This window comes from Bombina bombina, chromosome 5 (genome assembly GCF_027579735.1).
Source record: "Bombina bombina isolate aBomBom1 chromosome 5, aBomBom1.pri, whole genome shotgun sequence".
Classification (NCBI taxonomy): domain Eukaryota; kingdom Metazoa; phylum Chordata; class Amphibia; order Anura; family Bombinatoridae; genus Bombina; species Bombina bombina.
In genome coordinates, this window is record NC_069503.1 from 827523107 (window position 1) to 827546674 (window position 23568).

Here is a 23568-nt window from a genome sequence, read left to right on the forward strand (position 1 = left end):
CCGCTACCATTAAGCCGATTACTTCCATGCACTGAGCTACTGACGGGTGTGGAATGGAATGAAGGACACGGCAAGCATTTAGAAGTTTTGATAACCTGGCCTCCGTCAGTTAAATTTTCATCTCTATAGAATCTATAAGAGTCCCTAGGAAGGGAACCCTTGTAAGTGGTAATAGAGAACTCTTTCCCACGTTCACCTTCCACCCATGCGACCTCAGAAATGCCAAAACTATCTCTGTATGAGATTTGGCAGTTTGAAAACTTGACGCTTGTATCAGAATGTCGTCTAGGTACGGAGTCACCGCTATGCCTCGCGGTCTTAGTACCGCCAGAAGTGAGCCCAGAACCTTTGTAAAGATTCTTGGAGCCGTAGCTAATCCGAAGGGAAGAGCTACAAACTGGTAATGCCTGTCTAGGAAGGCAAATCTTAGGTACCGATAATGATCCTTGTGAATCGGTATGTGAAGGTAGGCATCCTTTAAGTCCACTGTGGTCATGTACTGACCCTCTTGGATCATGGGAAGGATGGTTCAAATAGTTTCAATTTTGAATGATGGAACTCTTAGGAATTTGTTTAGGATTTTTAAGTCCAAGATTTGTCTGAAGGTTCCCTCTTTCTTGGGAACCACAAATAGATTTGAATAGAATCCTTGCCCGTGTTCCGTCCGCGGAACTGGGTGGATCACCCCCATTAGTAAGAGGTCTTGTACACAGCGTAGAAACGCCTCTTTCTTTATTTGGTTTGCTGATAACCTTGAAAGATGACTTTTATTTAAAGTAACATCAATGCAATTAGTACACAAATTTCTATTGGGCTCCACATTGGCCTTTAAACATAGTGAACAAAGAGATTCATCTGTGTCAGACATGTTTAAACAGACTAGCAATGAGACTAGCAAGCTTGGAAATACTTTTCTAAATAAATTTACAAGCAATATAAAAAATGCTACTGTGCCTTTAAGAAGCACAAAAAGCTGTCACAGTTGAAATAACAATGAACCAAATTAGTTATAGCAACCAATCTTTCACAATAAATGTATTAAGTTAGCAAAGGATTGCACCCACCAACAAATGGATGATTAACCCCTTAATACCCAAAAATGGATAACAATTTAATAATTAACGTTTTTATCATAGTCAAAACACACTGTCACAGGTCTGCTGTGACTGATTACCTCCCTCAAAATGAATTTTGGAGACCCCTGAGCTTTCTAGAGACGTCTTGGATCATGGAGGATGAAGTAGACAGATTGTGACTGAATTTTTACTGCGCAAAAAAGCGCTAAAATAGGCCCCTCCCACTCATATTACAACAGTGGGGAAGCTCAGTTAACTGTTTCTATGCAGAAAACAAAGATAGCCATGTGGTAAAAATCATGCCCCAATAAGTTTTATCACAAAGTACCTCACAAAAAACGATTAACATGCCAGAAACCGTTTTGAACATACATTTTAAAAGTAATGAAGTGTTATTAATAAGCCTGCTACCAGTCGCTTTTACTGCAGTTAAGGCTCCTACATTACTTCAGTATTAACAGTATTTTCAGAGTCAATTCCATTCCTTAGAAAAATACATTCAGTGTACACACACTCATCAGCCTAATACCAGTCGCTATCACTGCATTTAAGGCTGAACTTACGTTACATTGGTATCAGCAGTATTTTCTCAGTCAATTCCATTCCTCAGAAAAATAATTTACTGCACATACCTCGTTTGCAGGGGGGCCCTGCATGCTATTCCCCTTTTCTGAAGTTACCTCACTCCTCAGATGAGAACAGCCAGTGGATCTTAGTTACGTCTGCTAAGATCATAGAAAACGCAGGCAGATTCTTCTTCTAATGCTGCCTGAGAACAAACAGCACACTCCGGTGCCATTTAAAATAACAAACTTTTGATTGAAGAAATAAACTAAGTTAAAAAACACCACAGACCTCTCACAACGACCTATCTTTAGTTAGGTTGCAAGAGAATGACTGAATATGACATGTGAGGGGAGGAGCTATGTAGCAGCTCTGCTTGGGTGATCCTCTTGCAACTTCCTGTTAGGGAAGAGATATATTCCATAAGTAATGGATGACCCGTGGACTGACTACACTTAACAAGAGAAAATACGTTTTTAAATTATACTCTTAAACCCCATTGTTTAAATACTGCATAGAAATGAATACATGTGTGTGTATATATATATATATATATATATATATATATATATATATATATGTGTATTTAGACAAAATATTTAATATATATACCTTAGACTGTATTACAGGTCTATAATGAGATTCAGATTGAAATAAATTAGATGAATAACTGCATTAGTAGATATACATTTAAGTTATTCCAAAATTAATAAAAATTTTCTATATTCCAGGAAGCTAATGGAAAATGAAAGGAAGGACATTAATGGATATGAAATTGTCTGTTCGTATAATATTAAATATGAATGTCTACTAAATGAAAAATATAAATAACACTATTATTTTTATTTCAGATCTGCATAGACAAGATTCATGCATTCAGGATTTATTAGAAATATGGAATATATTATATTCATGTTGGGATGCAGTGCAGTACTGAATATGAAATATGCTGTGTTTGTATATAAATGTGGGGAAATGACCTGGTAACATTTTAAATGGAATTTCAGCTAATCAGTTAGCAGTATAAATTACTTTGATATAATATAATGTTAAAAACATAATGTATTTGGTATTAGGGTAATCAGAAAAATGATATGATACTACCCCATCAATAATTAATATTGTAATTTATTAATGTAATAAATTATAGTATGTTTAATATAATCATTGTATGGGAAGATATTGGGATTGGCAGTGTGGGATAAATGTTAGAAATGATTAAATGTGTTGCTGTTTGTTTGTCATGCTGCCCCCCGATGGGCAAAATCCGGTGTTGCGATGCAAGAATTACAGCCAAAAGACAATTGGTTGTTAACAAAGATGCATCTCCCTAGCAACATACATTGCCAAAATGATCCAATCACAAAGTAGATCAGTAGGGCCACCCATTTGTTTCATAAATGATTAAAAGATATATAAGTCAATGCAGAATAGAGAAAAGAGATACGGCTGAGCTAACTTGTAACTGGAAATTGGCTGCGTTTGAAATACAGCTTACTATAGCAAAGCTGGGCTAACTTTCCTCATTAATTGCAAAATATACTTATTTTGTCTTCTGAGATGAAACAAGAAGTTTTCTGAAAATTGCATCATCGATTTTGGTCATTTTGGTAAGGTATTAAAAGGTTGTTAATTACAGATACATGTCTAAAACAAAAATATATGCATAGCCACTGCAGTTAAATTACAACTGATAGATTTAAAGAGCATATTTATATTTTAGCTTACATTCATAGCCTGTATATTTTAAACTAATCCTAAATTTTAAGTTGTTTATCTTTGCAAAATATATATATATATATATATATATATATATATATATATATATATCTTAGAATTGGTTTTAAATATAAGTTACTGAGAATTTATTTCAGTTTAAATAAATGTACATTTAAAGTAACTGTTTACATTAAGAATATATGTACTTTTAGTGTCTTAATTAGAATTGTATTAGAATCAATTGTAGCTATACAGCGGATTGTATTGCTGAATGTTAGTAGCTAGTATCTTGGAATCTCATTGTGTTAATTGAATGAAAGGCTATTGTGAATAAGGCTAGTTTTAAAGGTAAACTTTTATGAACTTTGATAGCATATTTTAATAGTTTTAAACGTGTATAGTATTGACTCATACTCTGGTTCCTACAAATATATTTCAATGTGTTTATAGAAATTAACTAATAAAAAATAATTCAGGAATTTATATTAATTTTATGGTTTCTAGTATATGCATATTATTAAGGGTTTATTTTAAAGAAAAAATATTAAATATATTGTGTTATAACCCAGCCATATACTGACAATATATATATTATATAATATATATTATATAATATATATATTATATATAATATATATATATAATATAAAAATTGATTTCATAATAAATTTGATGCTGCAAGAAGCCACGCCCCAAACCACGCCCTGAGACACACCCCTCCACGCCCACTTAAAAAGTGTCCAGGAATTTTCTGGGCAAAAGGTGGCAACCCTAGACACAATCAAGCAAAAAAGGAAATTCCTCCACATACTTCTCTTGTTGATCAGCCAGATACCATGGCTATAACCTGTAAGTCAGAGCATCCTGTTCTTTTGTTAATATATACAAATACATATGGACCAAAAAAAATCTAGAAGACTTTTATATTTAAAAATCTGTGTAAATTAAGAAAAATACCAACCATAACAGATACTATGTGTTTGTGCGCACCCTTACCATTATAAAACATGAAGGGGAGACAATAGGGATCCAATTCCACTGCATTTACAGCTGGCGTTAAAGCTGGTGTTACAAGGGTAAACATTAGCTGATACTCTGTACTATCCTTACCGGGGCTATTTTCAGCAAGGACGAGGTTCTGTTGAAGAAAACAATGTGCTTATTATAAAATACATGAGCTGGTTTAGTGAAAAGAAAATATATATATTTTTTTTAATAATGGCATAATACATATTTCCTTATAATGGCATATTACATATTATATTCCTTTTCATGTTAAATAAAATGTCAATATCAGAGTATAAGGAAAGCTAAAAAGGCAGGGGAGTTCCTGATTTCAGATCTCCCTAAATACATATGAACCATAAACTCTGTGAAGTGAAGCAAGCAAAAAATATATCAAGGTTCAATTTCCCATAAAGATTAAAGGACCGGTTAACTTTATTTTTGGACACAGACGTTAAAATACATAAATTATTAGTACAATATTATACAAGATGCATATGTATAAAATGTTAATATAAGAGTAACATTAAAAAAAATACTTACAATTCTTCTCAATCATGTAGACGGCCAAGCTCAAAGCATCCTCCTTAAAATCTTTTAATATTAAAATCTTTTTAATAAAGCCAATTGCAGCTCCTGAATTAATATGTCTTTTGCATATTCATTGTTATACAGACTCGCTCCTGATCTCATGGGTATTTCTCACTACCGTGGCCGCATGCACATTTAACACAGGTCAGCTCTAACATCATAATACAGCGCCGCTCATAAGACCTAGATTTCCTGTCAATGTAAACACTGAGCACGGCTTTGTTCTGAGAAAAAGCTAGTCATGTGCATTTGGATACGGAACAAATCTGTATTCGTCCGAATATTGTTTAATTTGTCCATTCAATATACTACTGAATAAACCAATGGCAGCCTACACCAATTAAAAGAATAACAAATTAATTTATTAACAAAATTAGTTAATACACAGTTAATACAAATCAGCAGGAGACACAGGACTTGGCTGATGTGAAGCAGAAGACACAGAACTTGGAGCCTGTAGAGCAGAACACATGATTTTGAATCTGCTAAGCTGAGAACAGAGCAAAGGACTTGGAATCTGCAGAGCTGAGCACAGGACACAGGACTTGGAATCTGCAGAGCTGAGCACAGGACACAGGACTTGGAATCTGCAGAGCTGGGCACAGGACAGAGGACTTGGAATCTGCAGCCAATAGGATATTAAGGATAATATACACTAGTGGGAGATAAGCTGTCCTAAGTGTGATTCCTCCCCCAGGGAAATGGAATGAAACAAAAACAAGAGTGTGAAAGAAGGAAGCGCCCTAGGGCAATATCTTACTAGGGATAGCTAATATTATAATGTCTAGAAGTTCAGAGTAATATGCATAAAAATAAATACATATGTAAAGTCATGTACACACAATGAATAAATAAATGGTCAAAATATATATTTAATTCTGTAGATAATAAAAAACAAAATTTATGATTATTGAATTTATTCATTCAATTACTAGTGAGAATATCACTCCAGGCCAGCAGGAGGAGGCAAAGAGCACCACAGCAAAGCTGTTAAGTGTCGCTCCACTACCCATAATCCCCAGTCATTCAACCGAAGGGAAATGGAAAAGGAATAACACAAAAGTGTAGAGGTGCCTGAGGTTTAGTAAAAAATAACTGTCTTAATAAAGGGGTGGGGTCGTGGACTCTCCATATCCGGAAAGAAAGAAATTTATATCAGATAAGCATACATTTTGCATTCTTTCTTAAGACATGTAGAGTCCACGACGTCATTCAATTACTAGTTGGAACCAATACCCAAGCTAGAGGACATAGAATTGAACAGGGAGGGAGAACAAGACAGGCAGACCTAAACAGAAGGCTGCTTGAAGAACCTCTCTCCCAAAAGAGGCCTCAGCGGAGGCAAAAGTAGCAAAATTTGCAAAACATATGCAGAGAGGACAAAGTTGCTGCCTTGCAAATCTGTTCCACAGAAGCTTCATTTTTGAAAGCCCAAGAAGAGGAGACAGCCCTAGTGAAATGAGCTGTAATTCTCTCAGAAGGTTGCTGTCCAGCAGTTTCATAAGCAAAACAAATCATACTTCTCAACCAGAGGGAAAGAAGTAGAAGTAGCCCTCTGAACCTTATGCTTTCCTGAGAAACAAACAAACAGGGCAGAAAATTGGCGAAAATCCTTAGTCGTCTGTAGGTAGAATTTTAGAGCACGCACAACATCCAAGTTGTGCCACAGACTTTCTTTATGAGAAGGAGGATTAGGACAGAGAGAAGGAACAACAATTTCCTGATTAATATTTATATCCGAAACTACTTTAGGAAGAAACCCCAATTTAGTACGAAGAACTGCCTTATCCGCATGAAAGATAAGGAGGAGCAACATGTGTAAACACAGGCCTGATTCTGACCAGGGCCTGACAAAAAGATTGAACACCCGGCACATCCGCCAGACGCGGATAATGCAGATAATGCAGAAATCTGACCTTTCAGAGAACTGACTGATAACCCTTTTTCCAGACCTTTCTGGAGAAAAGACAAAATTCTAGGAATCCTGACCGTACTCAGGATTCACACCAATAAAGGTATTTACGCCATACCTTATGGTAAATTTTTCGAGTAACAGGCTTGCGAGCCTGGATCATGGTCTCAATGACCGACTCAATCCACGCTTTGACAGAACTAAGCCTTCAATCTCCAAGCAGTCAGCATCAGAGAAACAAGATTTGGATGGAGGAATGGACCCTGAGTTAGAAGGTCCTTCCTTTTGAGGCAACCTCAAAGGTGGCCGAGATAACATCTTTACTAGGTCTGGATACCAGATACTGCGAGGCCATGCATGAGCTATTAGAATTACAGATGCTCTCTCTTGTTTGATACGAGCAATAACTCGTGGAAGGAGCGCAAATGGAGGAAACAGGTATGCTAGACCGAAATCCCAAGGAACCGGAAGAGCATCTATCAAAGCGGCCTGAGGATCTCTTGACCTTGAGCCGTACCTTGGAAGCTTGGTGTTCTGCCGAGACGCCATCAGATCCAACTCCGGCACTCCCCATTTGAGGCTTAAACTGGAGAACACCTCTGGGTGGAGAGCCCACTCCCCGGCATGAAATGTCTGTCTGCTCAGGAAATCCGCTTCCCAATTGTCCACTCTAGGAATGTGAATGGCAGATAGACAACAATTGTGAGCTTCCACACACTGAATAATCCGTGCCACCTCCTTCATGGCTAAGGAACTCCAAGTTCCTCCCTGGTGGTTGATGTAAGCAACTGAGGTGATGTTGTCCGACTGAAACCTGATAAACCGGGCTAAAGACAATTGAGGCCAAGCCATCAGAGCATTGTAAATCACTCTCAACTCCAAGATGTTTATGGGGAGAGAAGACTCCTCCCGAGTCCATAGTCCCTGCGCCTTTAACCCAGACTGCTCCCTAGCCTAGCAGGCTGGCATCCATGGTCACAATCACCCATGAAGGTCCCCAGAAGTATGTGCCCTGAGACAGATGGTTCTGAGAAAGCCACCACGGGAGATAGTTTTTTGTCGACTGGTCTAGATCTATCCTCTGAGACGGATCCGAATAGTCATCTTCCATTGTCTGAGCATGCATAATTGCAGAGCTCTCAAATGGAATCGAGCAAAGGGAATGATGTCCATGGAAGTGACCATCAGACCAATTACCTCCATACATTGAGCCACTGATGGCCGGACAGTAGACTAAAGAGAAAGGCAAGAGGAGAGAATTTTGGATTTTCTAACCTCCGTCAGAAAAATTTTCATAGATAGGGAATCTATTATGGTCCCTAAGAAAACCACCCTTGTAGCTGGAACAAGGGAACTATTTTCCAGATTCACTTTACAACCATGGAAACGTAGAAAAGACAACAAGATCTCTGTATCTCTGTATGATAGTTTGTTTGTTGAAAAGATGGCACATGAACCAATATGTCGTCCAGGTATGACACCACTGCAATTCCCTGAGACCTGATAACTGCCAAGAGAGCCCCCAGAACCTTTGAGAAAATTCTAGGAGCTGTGGCAAGGCCAAACGGAAGAGCCACAAACTGAAAGTGTTTGTCTAGAAAGGCGAATCTCAGGAATTTGTGTGATGATCCCTGTGAATGGGAACATGAAGATCCGCGTTCATGTCTATGTTCGTCATAAACTGACCCTCTTGGACCAAAGGAAGAATGGATGAATGGTTTCCATTTTGAAGGACGGTACCCTGAGAAACTTGTTGAGGCACTTTAGGTCTAAAATGGGTCAAAAAGTTCCCTCTTTTTTGGGAACCACAACAGATTTTAATAGTATCCTAGACCCTGTCCCCTTACTAGAACTGGAACAATCACTCCTAAAAAGGAAAGGCCCTGAACGCAGTTCAAGAATGCCTCTTTTTATCTGGTCTGCAGATAATCTTGAGAGGTGGAATCTGCCCCTGGGAGGGAAAGTTTTGAATTCTATTTTGTAACCCTGAGATACTATGTCCACAGCCCAAGGATCTGGGACATCTCGTCTCCACGCCTGACAAAACAGGGAAAGTCTGTCCCCCACTTGATCCAATCCCAGACCGGGGGCCGACCCTTCATGCTGAGGGTTTCTTTGATTGCTTCTCCTTATTCCAAGACTGATTGGGCTTCCAAGAAGACTTGGACTGCTCCTGCATGGAAGAGGGAGAGGAAGACTTTTGACCTTTGAAGTTACGAAAAGGAACGAAAACGTCCTTTGAGTCTGTTCTTCTTGGCTTGCGGTAGAAAAGACACTTTTCCACCCATAATATCAGAAATTATATCTGCCAGATCAGGTCCGAACAAGGTCTTACCCTTGTAAGGAAGTGTCAGAAGCTTGGACTTAGAGGTAACATCAGCTGACCAAGATTTTAGCCACAATGGCCTGCGGGCTAGGACAGTGAAGCCAGACATCTTGGCTCCCAGTCTAATAATTTGCATGTTAGCATCAGAAATAAAGGAATTGGCTAGTTTGAGAGCCTTAATCCTATCTTGTATCTCCTCCAACGGAGTCTCTACTAAAATTGATTCAGACAAGGCGTCACACCAATAAGATGCCACATTTACTACTGTGGCAATACAAACTGCAGGTTGCCATTGAGGACCATGATGAACATACATATTCTTCAAATAAGCTTCCAACTTTTTGTCCATGGGATCCTTAAAGGAGCAGCTATCCTCTATAGGGATTGTAGTTCTCTTAGCCAGAGTAGAAAACATAATTTATGTAAGAAGTTACCTGATTAATTAATTTCTTTCATAGTGGCAAGAGTCCATGAGCTAGTGATGTATGGGATATACATTCCAACCAGGAGCTCTTGCCACTATAAAAGAAATGTATTTATCAGGTAAGTTCTTACATAAATAATGTTTTATTTCATGCAAGTGGCAAGAGTCCATGAGCTAGTGACATATGGGATATAACGCCCAAAATGTGTAAGACCACGAGTCACTAAAAAAACGTAGGGATAAAATAAAACCAACTATATCTGCTGAGAAATTAAATCCAAAGAAATAATTAAGTTTAAGTGGTAAAATCTAGTAAATGTATGCAAAGAAGACCAAACTGCTGCTTTGCAAATTTGATCAACTGAAGCTTCATTCTTGAAAGCCCAAGAAGTGGCAACTGATCTAGTAGAATAAACAAGATGCCAGAGAAATGGCAGAGGCTTTCTGACCTTTTCTGGAACCAGAAACAATAACAAATAGACTAGAAGTCTTTCTGAAATCTTTAGTAGCCTCAACATAATATTTCCAAAGAATGTAAAGACCTTTCAAGAGTAATCTTATGATTAGGACACAAGGAAGGAACAACAATTTCCCTAATAATGTTGTTAGAATTTACAACTTCAGGGAAAAATGTAAACTAAGTCCGCAAAACAGCTTTATCTTGATGGAAAATCAGATAAAGAGACTCACAAGAGAGAGCAGACAATTCAGAAACTATTCTAGCAGAAGAGATAGCCAAAAGAAACAACACTTTCCAAGAAAGTAATTTAATATCTAGAAAATACATATGCTCAAAACCAAAATTGAGACTCCAAGGAGGAGAAAATAGATTTAATAACAGGTTTGATACGAATCAAAGCCTAAACAAAACAGTGAATATCAGGAAGCTTAGCAATCTTTCTATGAAATAAGACAGAAAGAGCAGAGATTTGTCCTTTCAAAGTATTTGCAGACGACCCTTTATCCAAACCATCCTGAAGAAACTGTAAAATCCTAGGAATTCTGAAAGAATGCCAAGAATAATTCTGAGTGGAACACCATGAAATATAGGTTTTCCTATAGAGGCCAAGCCTAAAGAGCTCTGAAAATAGTTCTAAAATATTGATTGGTAACCTTGCCTCTTGAGGATTCCAAACCCCTTGTGCTGTCAGACACCCCCAGACAGCTCCCCAACCTGTAAGCCTTGCATCTGTTGAGATCACAGTCCAGGAAGGACGAACAAAGGAGGTCCCTTGAACAATAAGGTGATGGTTTAACCACCAAGTCAGAGAGAGTTGAGTGTTAGGTTTTAAGTATATCAACTGTGAGATCTGAGTATAATCCCTGCATCACTGGTGCAACATGCAAAGCTGTAGAGGTCTCATATGAAAACGAGCAATGCAGTCATGAGACCTAAAACTTCCATGCACATAGCCACTGAAGGGTTTAGACAAGCTAAAACCAACTTCATTTATCTCTTGTCTGTCAGAGAAAGAGTCATGGACACTGAATCTATCTGGAAACCTAAAAAGGTGACCCTTGTCTGAAGAATCAAGAAACTCTTTTGTAAATTGATCCTCCAACCATGTCTTTGAAGAAACCACACTAGTTGTTTCGTGTGAGATTCTGCTAAATGAAAAGATTGAGCTACTACCAAGATATCGTCCAAATAAGGAAACGCCGCAATAGCCTGCTCTCTGATTACAGATAGAAGGGCAATGAGCACCTTCGAGAAAATTCTTGGAGCTGTCGCTAGGCCAAAACGGAAGAGCGAAAAATTGGTAATGCTTGTCAAGAAAAGAGAATCTCAGAAAACGATAGTGGTCTGGATGAATCAGAATGTGAAGATAAGCGTCCTGTAAAGCAGAATAGTCCTTATAGTCGCCATCTTGAAAGTTTGGACTCTTACAAAACAATTTAAAATTTTCAGATCCAGGATTGGTCTGAACGAATCTTCTTTATTTGAGACAATTCACAGATTTGAATAAAAACCCAAACCCTGTTCCTGCTGAGGAACAGGGACAATCACCCCTGAAGGTTCTAGGTCTGAAACGCACTTCCGAAAAGCCTGAGCCACAGGGTTTGCTGGAACATGAGAAAAAGAATCTTCCCATGGGAGGTCTTATTCTGAAACCTATTCGATACTCTTGAGAAACAATATCCTGAATCTACTGATTTTGAACATAATCTGTCCAAATGTTTAGAAATAATTTCAATCTGCCCCCCACCAGTTGAACTGGTTTGAGGGCCACACCTTCATGCAGTCTTAGGGGCTGGATTTGGTTTCTTATAAGGCTTGGATTTATTCCAATTCGGAGATGGTCTCCAATTAGAGCCAGAGGCCTTAGGGGAAGGAGAGTTTTTTTGTTCTCTATTCTGACAAAAGGAATGAAAACGATTGGGAGCTTTAAACTTACCCTTAGATTTCTTATCTTGGGGCAGAAAAACTCCTTTTCCCCTAGTGATAGTGGAAATAATAGAATCCAATTGAGAACCAAATAAATTATTACCTTGAAATGAGAGATAGTAATCTAGATTTAGACACCATGTCAGCATTCCAAGATTTAAGCCATAAAGCTCTTCTAGTTAGAATAGCTAAAGACATAGATTTAATATCAATTTTAATTACATCAAATATAGCATTACAAATAAAATTATTAGCATGTTGAAGTAAAATAACAATGCTAGACAGTTCAGGATCTGATAACTGCTGTGCTAAGCTGTCCAACCAAAAAGTTGAAGCAGTAGCAACATCAGCCATAGAAATAGTAGGTCTAAGAATATAGCCAGTATGTAAATATGCTCTTCTAAGATAAGAATCAATCTTCCTATCTAAAAGATCCTTAAAAGAAGTACTATCTTCCATAGGAATAGTAGTACGTTTGGCAAGAGTGGAAATAGCCCTATCAACCTTAGGGACTTTTCCCCAAAACTCTAAATTGGCCACAGGTAAAGGATACAGCTTCTTAAACATAGAAGAAGGGTTAAAAGAAGTACCAGGCTTAGACCATTCTTTAGTAATCATATTAGAGAAAGCATCTGGAATAGGAAAAACTTAAGGAGTAACCTCAGAAGTTTTAAAAACAGAATTCAAACGATTACTAGTTTTGTTATCAAGAGGACTAGATTTCTCAATACCCAAAGTAGACAATACTTTCTTTAATAAAGAACAAATATTTCAATCTTAAAAAGAAAAGATTTGTCAATTTGAGTCTCTGATGCAGGATCCTCTGAGCCAGAGAGATCCTCATCAGCAGAGGATACTTCAGTATGCTGTCAGTCAATACAAATTCATCAGATTTATGGGCAGATTGGAAAGACCTTTTGCGTTTATTTGAAAGCGGAATAGCAGTCATAGCCTTCTCTATGGCTGCAGCAATATAATTTTTCATATCTGCACGAATATCATGTACATTAGACTGTGAAGGAATAACAGTAGATGTGTTTGTACTTATAGAAACACTATCAGCATGTAATAATTTGTCATAACAAGCAGGCCTGGCGCTTGCATAAAGGCAAGCTAGGCAATTGCCTTAAAGGGACATAATACTCATATGCTAAATCACTTGAAACTGATGCAGTATAACTGTAAAAAGCTGACAGGAAAATATCACCTGAGCATCTCTATGTAAAAAAAAGCTCAGCAGAGTAAGTTCTGTGTAAAAAGTTATACTCAGCTGCTCCCAGCTGCAGGTAAACAAATTTAAAAAAATGAAGAAATGAACAGCAGCCAATCAGCATCAGCAGTGCTGAGGTCATGAACTCTTACTGTGATCTCATGAGATTTGACTTAACTCTCATGAGATTTCATAGTAAGCTTCCTTTACCTGATTGGTGAAATAATATGAGAGTGCACGATGCTAGTCCCTTCAGATGTCCCAGGACAAACACACTAAAATGCTGCTTAGAAATCCTTTACAATGGGAGGTGGCTACTGAGGAACTTTTGAGGTAAAATATCTTTCTTTTTTACATAGAGATGTTCAGGTGATATTTTCTAATCAGCTTTTTACAGCTATGCTGCATCACTTTCAAGTGTTTAAACATTTGGGTATTATGGCCCTTTAAGGCGCCCCAGCAGTGGGACGCAAAATTGGAGAGCAGCGATTTTTTTTTTAAGGTTATTTTTTTTTACATTTTATCAATGGCGGAACTTCCAGGGTCCCAAAGGTCGCATAAACCATTTGCGGCCACCGAATCCTGGAGATCCGCCACTTAGGAGGACCCAGCTGGCAACAGCACTGTTTCCCAAACTTTCCCACCAGTGAGTGAGTGTGCCGGTATAAGCTCCTCCTCCTCCGGCTCCACCCTAACGCGCACGGCGCAAGTGCCTTTCTTCATGATGAACATATGCAGCACCAGCAAGCAAATCTGTCATCATAAAGTGTGAGTGTTGGCAATATTTATATTTTTTTATTTATATTTTTATTAAACTACTAAAATCATTATCATTGGGGCTGGACTGAGGAACTTTGCAGCTGGATGCGGGGTTGCGGGGCAATAAAGACTGCCTTTGATGGACAGTGTTAGCTGCGGTTACTGGGTAGTGTCTATTTAGGCTCACATAGGATTTTTATCACTTGGTGTAAGAGGATCGATAGTGGTAAGCAGATTGTGGAAAGAATCTTTGATTGATGGTGAAAGCTAAAACAATGAGTGAGGAGAGTATGCAGGGACAGCGTTCAACTAGCGTAGATGAAGAGATCTACACAGCTGTATCTATGATCTGTAGTTTATTAAAGTTTACATTGACCTGCTGCTCACCTAGTCACCTGACCTGCTGCTAATGTTATTTAATAGAATGGTGCTCTGTAACAAAAAACACTCCCTCTGGAATGTTGGCTTCTCAGTTCCTGGTATTTACAAAAAACAGGGCTTTCTTTAATATCCTCTCCCCCACTCTCCTGCATGGTGCTGCTGTCTGGCTGTCACATAACAGCACCCTGTCAGTCTGCAGATCAGGTTATATTTAGGACAGGGTGAGTCTGTATATGTCAAGCAGACTGCAGTAATGTTTAAAAGGAATACATATTTTGATTAGTTAAATAAGCCATCGTATTTGATTTACCGGTATCTAAATTAATTAAAATAATTTTAAATAAAGGGTCAGGGTAAATATTATTTTATTGCCATTTGATATTTAAAAGTATGGGAATTGGCACTGAGTTTCTGACACTAGCTACTGGTGTCCTATTGCTGAAGTAAAAAAAAAAAAATCCCATACTTTTAAATATCAAATGGCAATAAAATAATATTTACCCTGACACTTTATTTAAAATTATTTTAATTAATTTAGAGACAGGTAAATCAAATAAGATGGCTTATTTAACTAATCAAAATATGTATTCCTTTTAAACAATACTGATTTTAAATGCTAAATTTGTTATCAAGTTTGCAGCTTTTAGAAAATAACAGCTATTTATAAATATTGTGCCACTTTTTAGATCCTTGTCAGCAAGTGTGAAAGACACTAAATTAACTGTTCACTAAAATATATACAAATGTCCAGTAATTGCATTGATTAGGACATGCTTGCTATTTTTTGCCTCCTCTTGAAAATATTCCTTTGGACACCCATGACTGCTGCACTGCTGCCTGGACCTCAGAGAAGAGGAGGTAAAAAGGCGCTGGCCAGCGAGACTATAGATTTGACCATTTTTCTTTAGTTTATAATTACTTTGCAAATACAAATTCAGTCATCGTTATGCTAGTCTACCAAATGTTGCTGTATTAAAATGTAAGGTAGATGTAATGGGGAATCTCCCATAGTGGTGTTTATTATTAGTATAATTTTATTTCTATAGATGGAAATGCAAGGTACACTGTGTATTTGTGTGTGACTGTGTATATGTGTATGTGTGTGTGTGTATATATATATATATATATATATATATATATTAAAAATCAGGGTAATTTTTGATCCCCAAAATATCACAATAAATGTTGGAATTTTGGAGTGCTTTCTACCTTCTTTCCAATGTTTGTATTCTAGCACCCAGGTGGAGGACTGTATTTGTACTTGCCATGTATGGTGTACAGTTAAATAAGAAAGGGTGAGCAAAAGGGGTGGGGGAGTGAGCCTCTTTGCCCTAAAATGCCCAGGCCTCTTTTTGGTCCCAGTCCGGCCCTGGTGAGCCTGTTGTTGGATAATGTATAAGGGGGTTAGAGCTCATGTATAAGGGGTCAGGGTTTTAGATGTACATTCCTCTGACTAAATCCTTTGTTCTTGCTGCTTGCAGCATCTATCAAGCAGTCACAGCTTGGAGCAGAGCACAAACCAGGGCTCCAGATGTGAGCGATTGTGTAAATAAACCTATATGATCCTCTAAGCAAATACCTGTTGGTGATATTTATAGAAAAGTAAAAAAAAAAAACAACTATAAATGAACGCATTTTCTCATTGCACTTGCCTATTCCTATATGCGTTTAACCCCTACACATGTTAGTCAGTTCTGCACTGGACCAACTGTGGATTGTCAGACTGAACATAGCCACTAAACCAATCAAGGACGGCATATGTGTGTAGCCACCAATCCCTGGCTTTGTTCATCTTAGGGTTAGCAGTGCACTTAAAGGGACATGAAACCCAATTTTTTTCTTTCATGTTTTAGAAAGAGCATGCCATTTTAAACTACTTTCTAATTTACTTCTATTATCTAATTTGCTTCATTCTCTTGATATACTTTGCTGAAAAGCATATCTAGATAGGCTCAGTAGCTGCTGATTGGTTGCTGCACATAGATTCCTCATGTGATTGTCTCACCCATGTGCAGTGCTATTTCTTCAACAAAGGATATCTAAAGAATGAAGTAAATTAGGTAATAGAAGTAAATTGGAATAATGTTTAAAATTGCATGATCTACCTGAATCATGAAATAATTTTTTTGGGTTTAGTGTCCCTTTAAGAAATGGAGTTGACATAAGCTATGTGTTTAATCACTTGGTGGGAGTTAAACACATATTTCTAAGCATGAAATATTGCTATGATAACGATCTTTTTATCCCTGGTAGAGCTGCAATTCACATTTTCGCAGTCTTCTTTTACCATCCAAGGACCCAGTTTTTATTTCATGATTCATATAGAAAATAAATTTTAAATAACTTTCCAATTTACTTCTATTATCAAATTTGCTTCATTCTCTTGTTATTCTTTGTTTAACACCGGGCATTTCAGACTAAAACTTCCTCAAAAGACCAGAGCATTTTAAGCATTTTTGCCATCACTACATTTAAACAGGAATAGAGCCTTTTTTATATTTACCTTTCAAAACGATATATTTTTTTAGTAGACAACCCAAAGTATTGATCTAACCCCATTTTGGTATATTTCATGCAACCATTTCACCGCCAAATGCGATCAAATAAAAAAAATCGTTAACTTTTTTACAAACTTTAGCAAGCTCAACCAAAAATTGACCAGCTCCTAAGCTTACATTCCTGCTTTTAAAATACAGATACCAAGAGAATGAAATCAAATTTATAATAGGAGTAAATTAGACAGTTGCTTAAAATGTCATGCTCTAAAAAAATTGGGTTTTATATCGCTTTAACTAGCAATGGGATGGTATGTAATGGGGGGGGGGGGGGGGCAAAATTTATCCTCGCCTGTGTGGCCAAAAATCCTAGCACCGGCCCTGATAACAAGTGCCACATATTTGAGCCGAAGACATAAGATCAGCTAATTTACAACAAACACACTTAACTTTGGTAGAATTGTGTTCAGACAGCTTAGTTCCTACAGTAACATTAGAGGCAGGATCAGTTTGAGATATCTTGCAACATGTAACAAAAAAGAAAAAATAACATTTAAACAAAATAGCAGCTTCAGGAATGGGAAAAAATGCTTGAAATGATAAAAATCTTATACAAAAGTAAAATCAAAAGAAAACATAGCCCTCTATAAAAAAATTAGAGCAGCGAGCAAAAGAGGGAGAGACTTAATATAACAAAATTTGGCGCCAAGAATGACGCAAACAAAGATGATGCAAATGCAGAGGTAAAAACTTTTGGCGCCAAAGCTAACACAATGAAATGACGAAACTCGCCAAAAAAAGTTGCGTCAACAAAGACTTAAGAAATCCAGGCGTGCCAAACTTCGTGCCAAATTTTTTTGCGCTAAAAATTACGCAATAAAAAGTAGCATTTTGCGTCATCGCAAGCCTAGTTTGCCCACGAAAATTTTGAAAAACAGACTTCAAGTTACAACGAACTGGAACCTCAGGTAAGAAAAAAATACCTAAATTCTCCCATAAACATAATCTCCATGCTGAAACTGTTAGACTGCAAAGGGAAATATACACAGACCTGACTCATGGCAAACATATGCAATATATATTAAAAACTTTATAATATAAAGTGCCAAACATAGCTGAGAGTGTCTTAAAAAATGATATATACTTACCAGAAGACACCCATCCACATATAGCAGACAGCCAAACCAGTACTGAAACATATCAGCAGAGGTAATGGTAGAGGAGTATAATGTCGATCTGTAAAGGGAGGCAGCAGATAAATACCCTGCAACCGATTTACAGAGAACCCTAGAATAGATTTCCCATAGGTGAAAACATGGTATCATCAGACAATACTCCCTTCACATCCCTCAGACAAACACTGTACTTTGAGAGGAATCGGGCTTTAAAATGCTTAGAAGCACCTTTCACAGAAGAAATCAAGCACATCTTGCTTCACCACCTCCAAAGGAGGCAAAGTTTGTAAAACTGAGGTATGATTGAGGTTGGAGGTGTATCTAAAGGCATTTTGAGGTTTGGGAAACTTTGCCACCTGCTGTAGGAATGTATATCCCATGTCACTAGCTCATGGACTTTTGCCACTTTCATGAAAGAAATAGACCCTTCTACTTTAGGCACCGTGAGCCAAGAATCTTTAATGGAGTCAGCAACAAGAAACATCTTTTTAAATACAGGAGACGGGGAGAAAGGAATCCCTGGCTTCTCCAATTCCTGTGAAATAATCTCAGTTACACGGTCTGGGACAGGAAAAATTTCCACAGAGGAAGGAACATCATAGTATTTATTAAGTTTACTAGACTTCTTAGGGTTGACAACAACAGAAGTATTGGAGTCATCCAAGGTAGCCAATACCTCCTTTAACAGTACACAAAGGTGTTCAAGCTTAAATCTGAAGTTTACTTCTTCAGTATCAGATGAGGGAATAATACTGTCTGAATCTGAGATTTCACCCTCAGAGGCTACTTACGTATCCTCCTCATCAGACTTATGAGGGAGGGCAACCTGCGTAGCAGTAGGTGAAACAGAAACCTTACTATCTAAATGTCTAATTTTCCTCTTGCGTTTTCCCAGCATAGGAAAAGCAGATAATTCCGCAAATACCGCAGAAGATACCTGTGCAGCAACATCTGCAGGAAAATAAACTCCTCCAGGAGGCTGAGAGGAACTGCAGGGCACTGTATGTGACGCCATAGAGGCTTGGGACGTTTGAGGAGAAAGCTGTGGCATTGCCTGAACAGCATCATCCTGAGAGACACTGGGCTTAGAGGGCAACAATTTATCTTTAAATTAAAGTGTTCTAGCTAAGCATGCAGCACTGAATTACATAGGCAAAACAATTTATGTCTCAAGGCATAACAAGCATTTTTAAAAAGAAACAGAGTCTTGATCCATGTCCATAATACTAAATAAAAAATTCCCCAAATTGTAGACATTTTTTAAATACCCTGTCACTTTAAGAATTTTTAATACCACAGCCGCTTAACGTTATGCAAAAATTCTTTAAAATAATAAACCAATCAGGCCCCCTACACCTCAGACAGGTTGAGGTGCCTTACCGTAACACTTATACGCAATTTGACTGCCAGAAGTCTCTAAAACGATCATATAGTAAATCGACACTGCAGAGACTGAAATTCAATGACGCTGCTCTGCTCCGTGAATATCTGACAGCAGAGAGAAGTCGCATGACCGGCAGAGAGAGGAAACTACACAGCAAGTAAAAGGCGCGCGTTTCCCTCTACCTACAACACCGGAGCTTAATTTACACAAACGCTCAAACAGTCTGTCAGTTAGCCTGTTCTAGCTAAGCAAGCAAAGAAAACAAACTGCCAAATTTTAAGTTTATACATAAATCCCAGTATAAAACATAAGCCAGACACATACTATTAAAGTATTTTAACAAAATTAGCCCAAAGAGGAAAAACGTCCCAATAAAGGGAAGATTAACCCCTAGTCTCAACATACATAATGTGCCTACCCACTGCCAAAGAAAATCCTGTGTAAAGGATTTTAAAAATGTCCCCATCTACTACATAGGACATATTCTTCTGAAGAGCAAGTCTACAAGAACTAGAAGACAAAAGCACTTACCTGCAGTCTAGCTGTCCGGGAGGAAGACAGCTCACAAGGTGTTAAAGGACACATACTTTTTACAGAGACCTGTAGAAAAAGAAAGAACAGAGTAACCAACTCTGGCTTTCTGTACCATGGGCAGCAATGTGTTAGGCAACAATGCAAGGACTACCTCCCCACTTCCTAACTGCTTAAAAGCCACCACTACTCTACTGAAGAGATTGACGTGGACTCAGCTAAACCCACATCCTTGCTTGCAGGGAAAAGTACCCGAAAAAGGAATTCATTTCTTCAGACACCAAACTTCACCTCCTCTATTGACAGAGGCAAAGAGAATGACTGGGGATTATGGGTAGGGGAGTGACACTTAAAGGGACACTGAACCCATTTTTTTTTCTTTTATGATTCAGATAGAGCATGCAATTTTAAGCAACTTTCTTATTTACTCCTATTATCAATTTTCCTTCGTTCTCTTGCTATCTTTATTTGAAAAAGAAGGCATCTAAGCTATTTTTTGGTTTAGTACCCTGGACAGCACTTGTTTATTGGTGGGTGAATTTATCCACCAATCAGCAAAAACAACCCAGGTTGTTCACCAAAAATGGGTCGGCATCTAAACTTACATTTTTGCTTTTCAAATAAAGATACCAAGAGAATGAAGAACATTTGATAATCGGAGTAAATTAGAAAGTTGCTTAAAATTGCATGCTCTATCTGAATCATGAAAGAAACAATTTGGGACCAGTGTCCCTTTAACAGCTTTGCTGTGGTGCTCTTTGCCTCCTCCTGCTGGCCAGGAGTGATATTCCCACTAGTAATTGAATGACGTTGTGACTCTACATATCTTAGGAAAGAAAACAATATATAAAATATATCTATCTTAAGACATATAAATAGCTCAACATCAAAACAGATATCATATAGAAGCAATATAATAAATACTAAAACGCTAAAAAAGCTTGCTCTCTCAAACACTACAGGTTGGCCAACCTGATGTAAAAAAGAAACAAAGCAGGAGATATTGGAAGAAAAAATGTCAGAATAAAACTATTACAGGTACACACTTTAGTGAGTTTTTAGTAAGCCTTTTACTGCATTTCAATGTTGATGTGTTTGCACATGTGCAAAACCCCTCCTTTAGATACCTGCAGGGTAACCTACGTTCCATAGTAGTAGCACCCATATGGAATAAGATTGCTGTCAAAAAGCCAAGTGTGTGTGATTCTTTATCATTGTACATAAATTGTGACATACGAATTCAAAACACAATTTATTTTTGATAAATTCCTTTCATTCTTAGCGGTGATAATCAAAGAAAATCCTTATTTGTGGAAATTCATCGCCTGGCTACCAGGAGGCGGCAAAGACACTCCAAAACAAAGCTTTATGTGTCCCTCCTACTTCCTATTCCCTCCCACAATGGCCGTATAGCCGAGGATAGGAGGAGGAAATAAGAAAAATAGGAAAAAGAGGTGCAAACTAGAACTGCTGCCAACTAGGAAAAATTGGGCGGGTTCTTGGACTATCACCACCAAGAAAGAAGGAATTTATCGGGTAAGAATAAATTATGTTTTCTTACTAAGTTGGTGATACTTAAATCCTTACTTGTGGGAATTAATACCCAAGCTGTGGAGTCCACGAAGGAAAATGAGGGAAAGAAGGAAAGGCATGCACCTATTAACCAGGAACCACCGTCTGAAGGACCTTTCTTCCAATAAGCAGCCTCCACCGAGGCAAACACATTAAAATGAGAAAGCATTGGGAAAGTATGTAAACAGCACCAAACTGCAACCTTGAAATTGAGCTCCACTAATACCTCATTCTTAAAAAACGAAGAAGGAGACACAGAACGAGTTCAATGAACTGTAATATGTAAAGTGGATGACTGGGTAACAGAAGACTGACCAGATTTCTTAGTAGCCCTTAAATAAAAAAAAATTAACGATCAGCCTACATACTTAAATTTTACTGAGAAAGTGCAGTAGGTAGGAAACAAGACAAAGTCAGTTAAACTGCACTATGTTGATGAAACACCAGATACTAAAGAATGTGGCAGAGAGTCGAAGATTCACAAACTCTACTAGCCGTAGAAAATTGCTAACAAAACAAAATTCTGTCATCGCTAGAGCACTGCAGGTACCAACTTTATGAATGAAATATGTAACCACAGATATGATGTCTGACTGAAAAGAATGAAAAGAACTGATTTGAGAAGAGGCCAAGTTTGAAGGGATCTGAACATCGAACAGAACATGTATTGGGATCTTCGCCTCCAGAGATGACCAAACTCTGTGAGACCTTCAAGCACACCAGACTGCCCCTCACAACCTGACATCCATGGAGAGCATAACCCATGAAGGAAGTAGGGGAAACCATCCCCTGAAACACTGTAATGGAAAATATCCATCAAGTGAGAAACTGTCTGACAAACAGAACAGAATGCTAGAACAGACTGGAGTGATCTTCATTACCCTGCCTTCACATGCATAGTTTCAGTGGACGCAAATGAAATCTTGTTAATAGAATACTTCAAATGCTGTAACCATCAGACCCACTATCTCCATAGTCGGTAACTGAGATAGGGATTGTAAACTCGGGTAAGCCGAATGTAATGTGAGCAGGCGTTGGATTGTCAAGAACAGCCGTATGCAGACCTAATGTATGACTACCCCCAAAAGGGACACTTTTGTAAGTGAAGTGAACAAACTCTTGAACACATACACTCTCCTGCCATGACTTCCTTCATTCTGTCTTAGGAACAGGAATTATTAATCCCATAACCTTGGTTTCTGGTCCTGAATTGCCAAGGTTAACAAATTTCCTTAAAGGAGCGTGAACGCTCACTCTCAGAAGGTGAAGAAGAATTGACAGAACCAGATATCTGAACTGGGTTAATAGACGCATAATATAGGAACCTCACCAGGAACTTGAAGAAACATGCTTACATTTACGTAAAAAAGGCATATCCGCCACAATATCAGAATAAGGGGCTTAAAATGATTCATAAAATCTAATAAAAAATCCTTAAAGGGATATGAAACCCAAAATTTTTCTTTCATGATTCAGACAGAGCGTGCACTTTTAAGCAACTTTCTAATTTACTCCTGTGATCAATTTTTCTTCGTTCTCTTGGTATCTTTATTTGAAAAAGCAAGAATGAAAGCTTAGGAGTCGGCCCATATGAAAGAAAGTTGCTTACAATTGCATGCTCTATCCGAATCATGAAAGAAAAATGTGGGTTTAGTATCCCTTTAATGCCACCTGACCAGTATACACTGGTGAGGTGGTTCAAAATTGAGACTGCAAAACAGAACTTTTATACTAATGCACGGAAATACATAACAGTAGAACAAGTTATTGAAATACTGTAGTATCCACTCACAAATAAAGGTATACTACTGCACGACAATAAATAAAAGTAGTACAAGATATAGAAAATACTGTAGTATATACTCACAGGTAAAGGTATAATATTGCACGGCATAAATAACAGTAGTATAAGATATGGAAAATACTCTAGTATCCACTCACAAGTAAACCTATACTATTGCATGGCAATAAATAACAGAAGTACAAGATATAAAAAAATACTGTAGTATCCACTCACAAGCAAAGGCACACTATTGCATAGCAATAAATAACAGTAGT

General features: G+C 37.8%; 1 protein-coding gene across 1 annotated transcript in view; it reads right to left on the bottom strand.

Moving 5' to 3' along the window:
* Positions 1-23568, bottom strand: part of SMCHD1 (structural maintenance of chromosomes flexible hinge domain containing 1) — a 1770687-nt gene that overhangs the window by 286615 nt on the left and 1460504 nt on the right. Inside the window, exon 37 of the mRNA XM_053715865.1 lies at positions 4356-4497. Within this exon, the coding sequence (XP_053571840.1) occupies positions 4356-4497 (142 nt within the window). The remainder of the gene's footprint in view (positions 1-4355; positions 4498-23568) is intronic.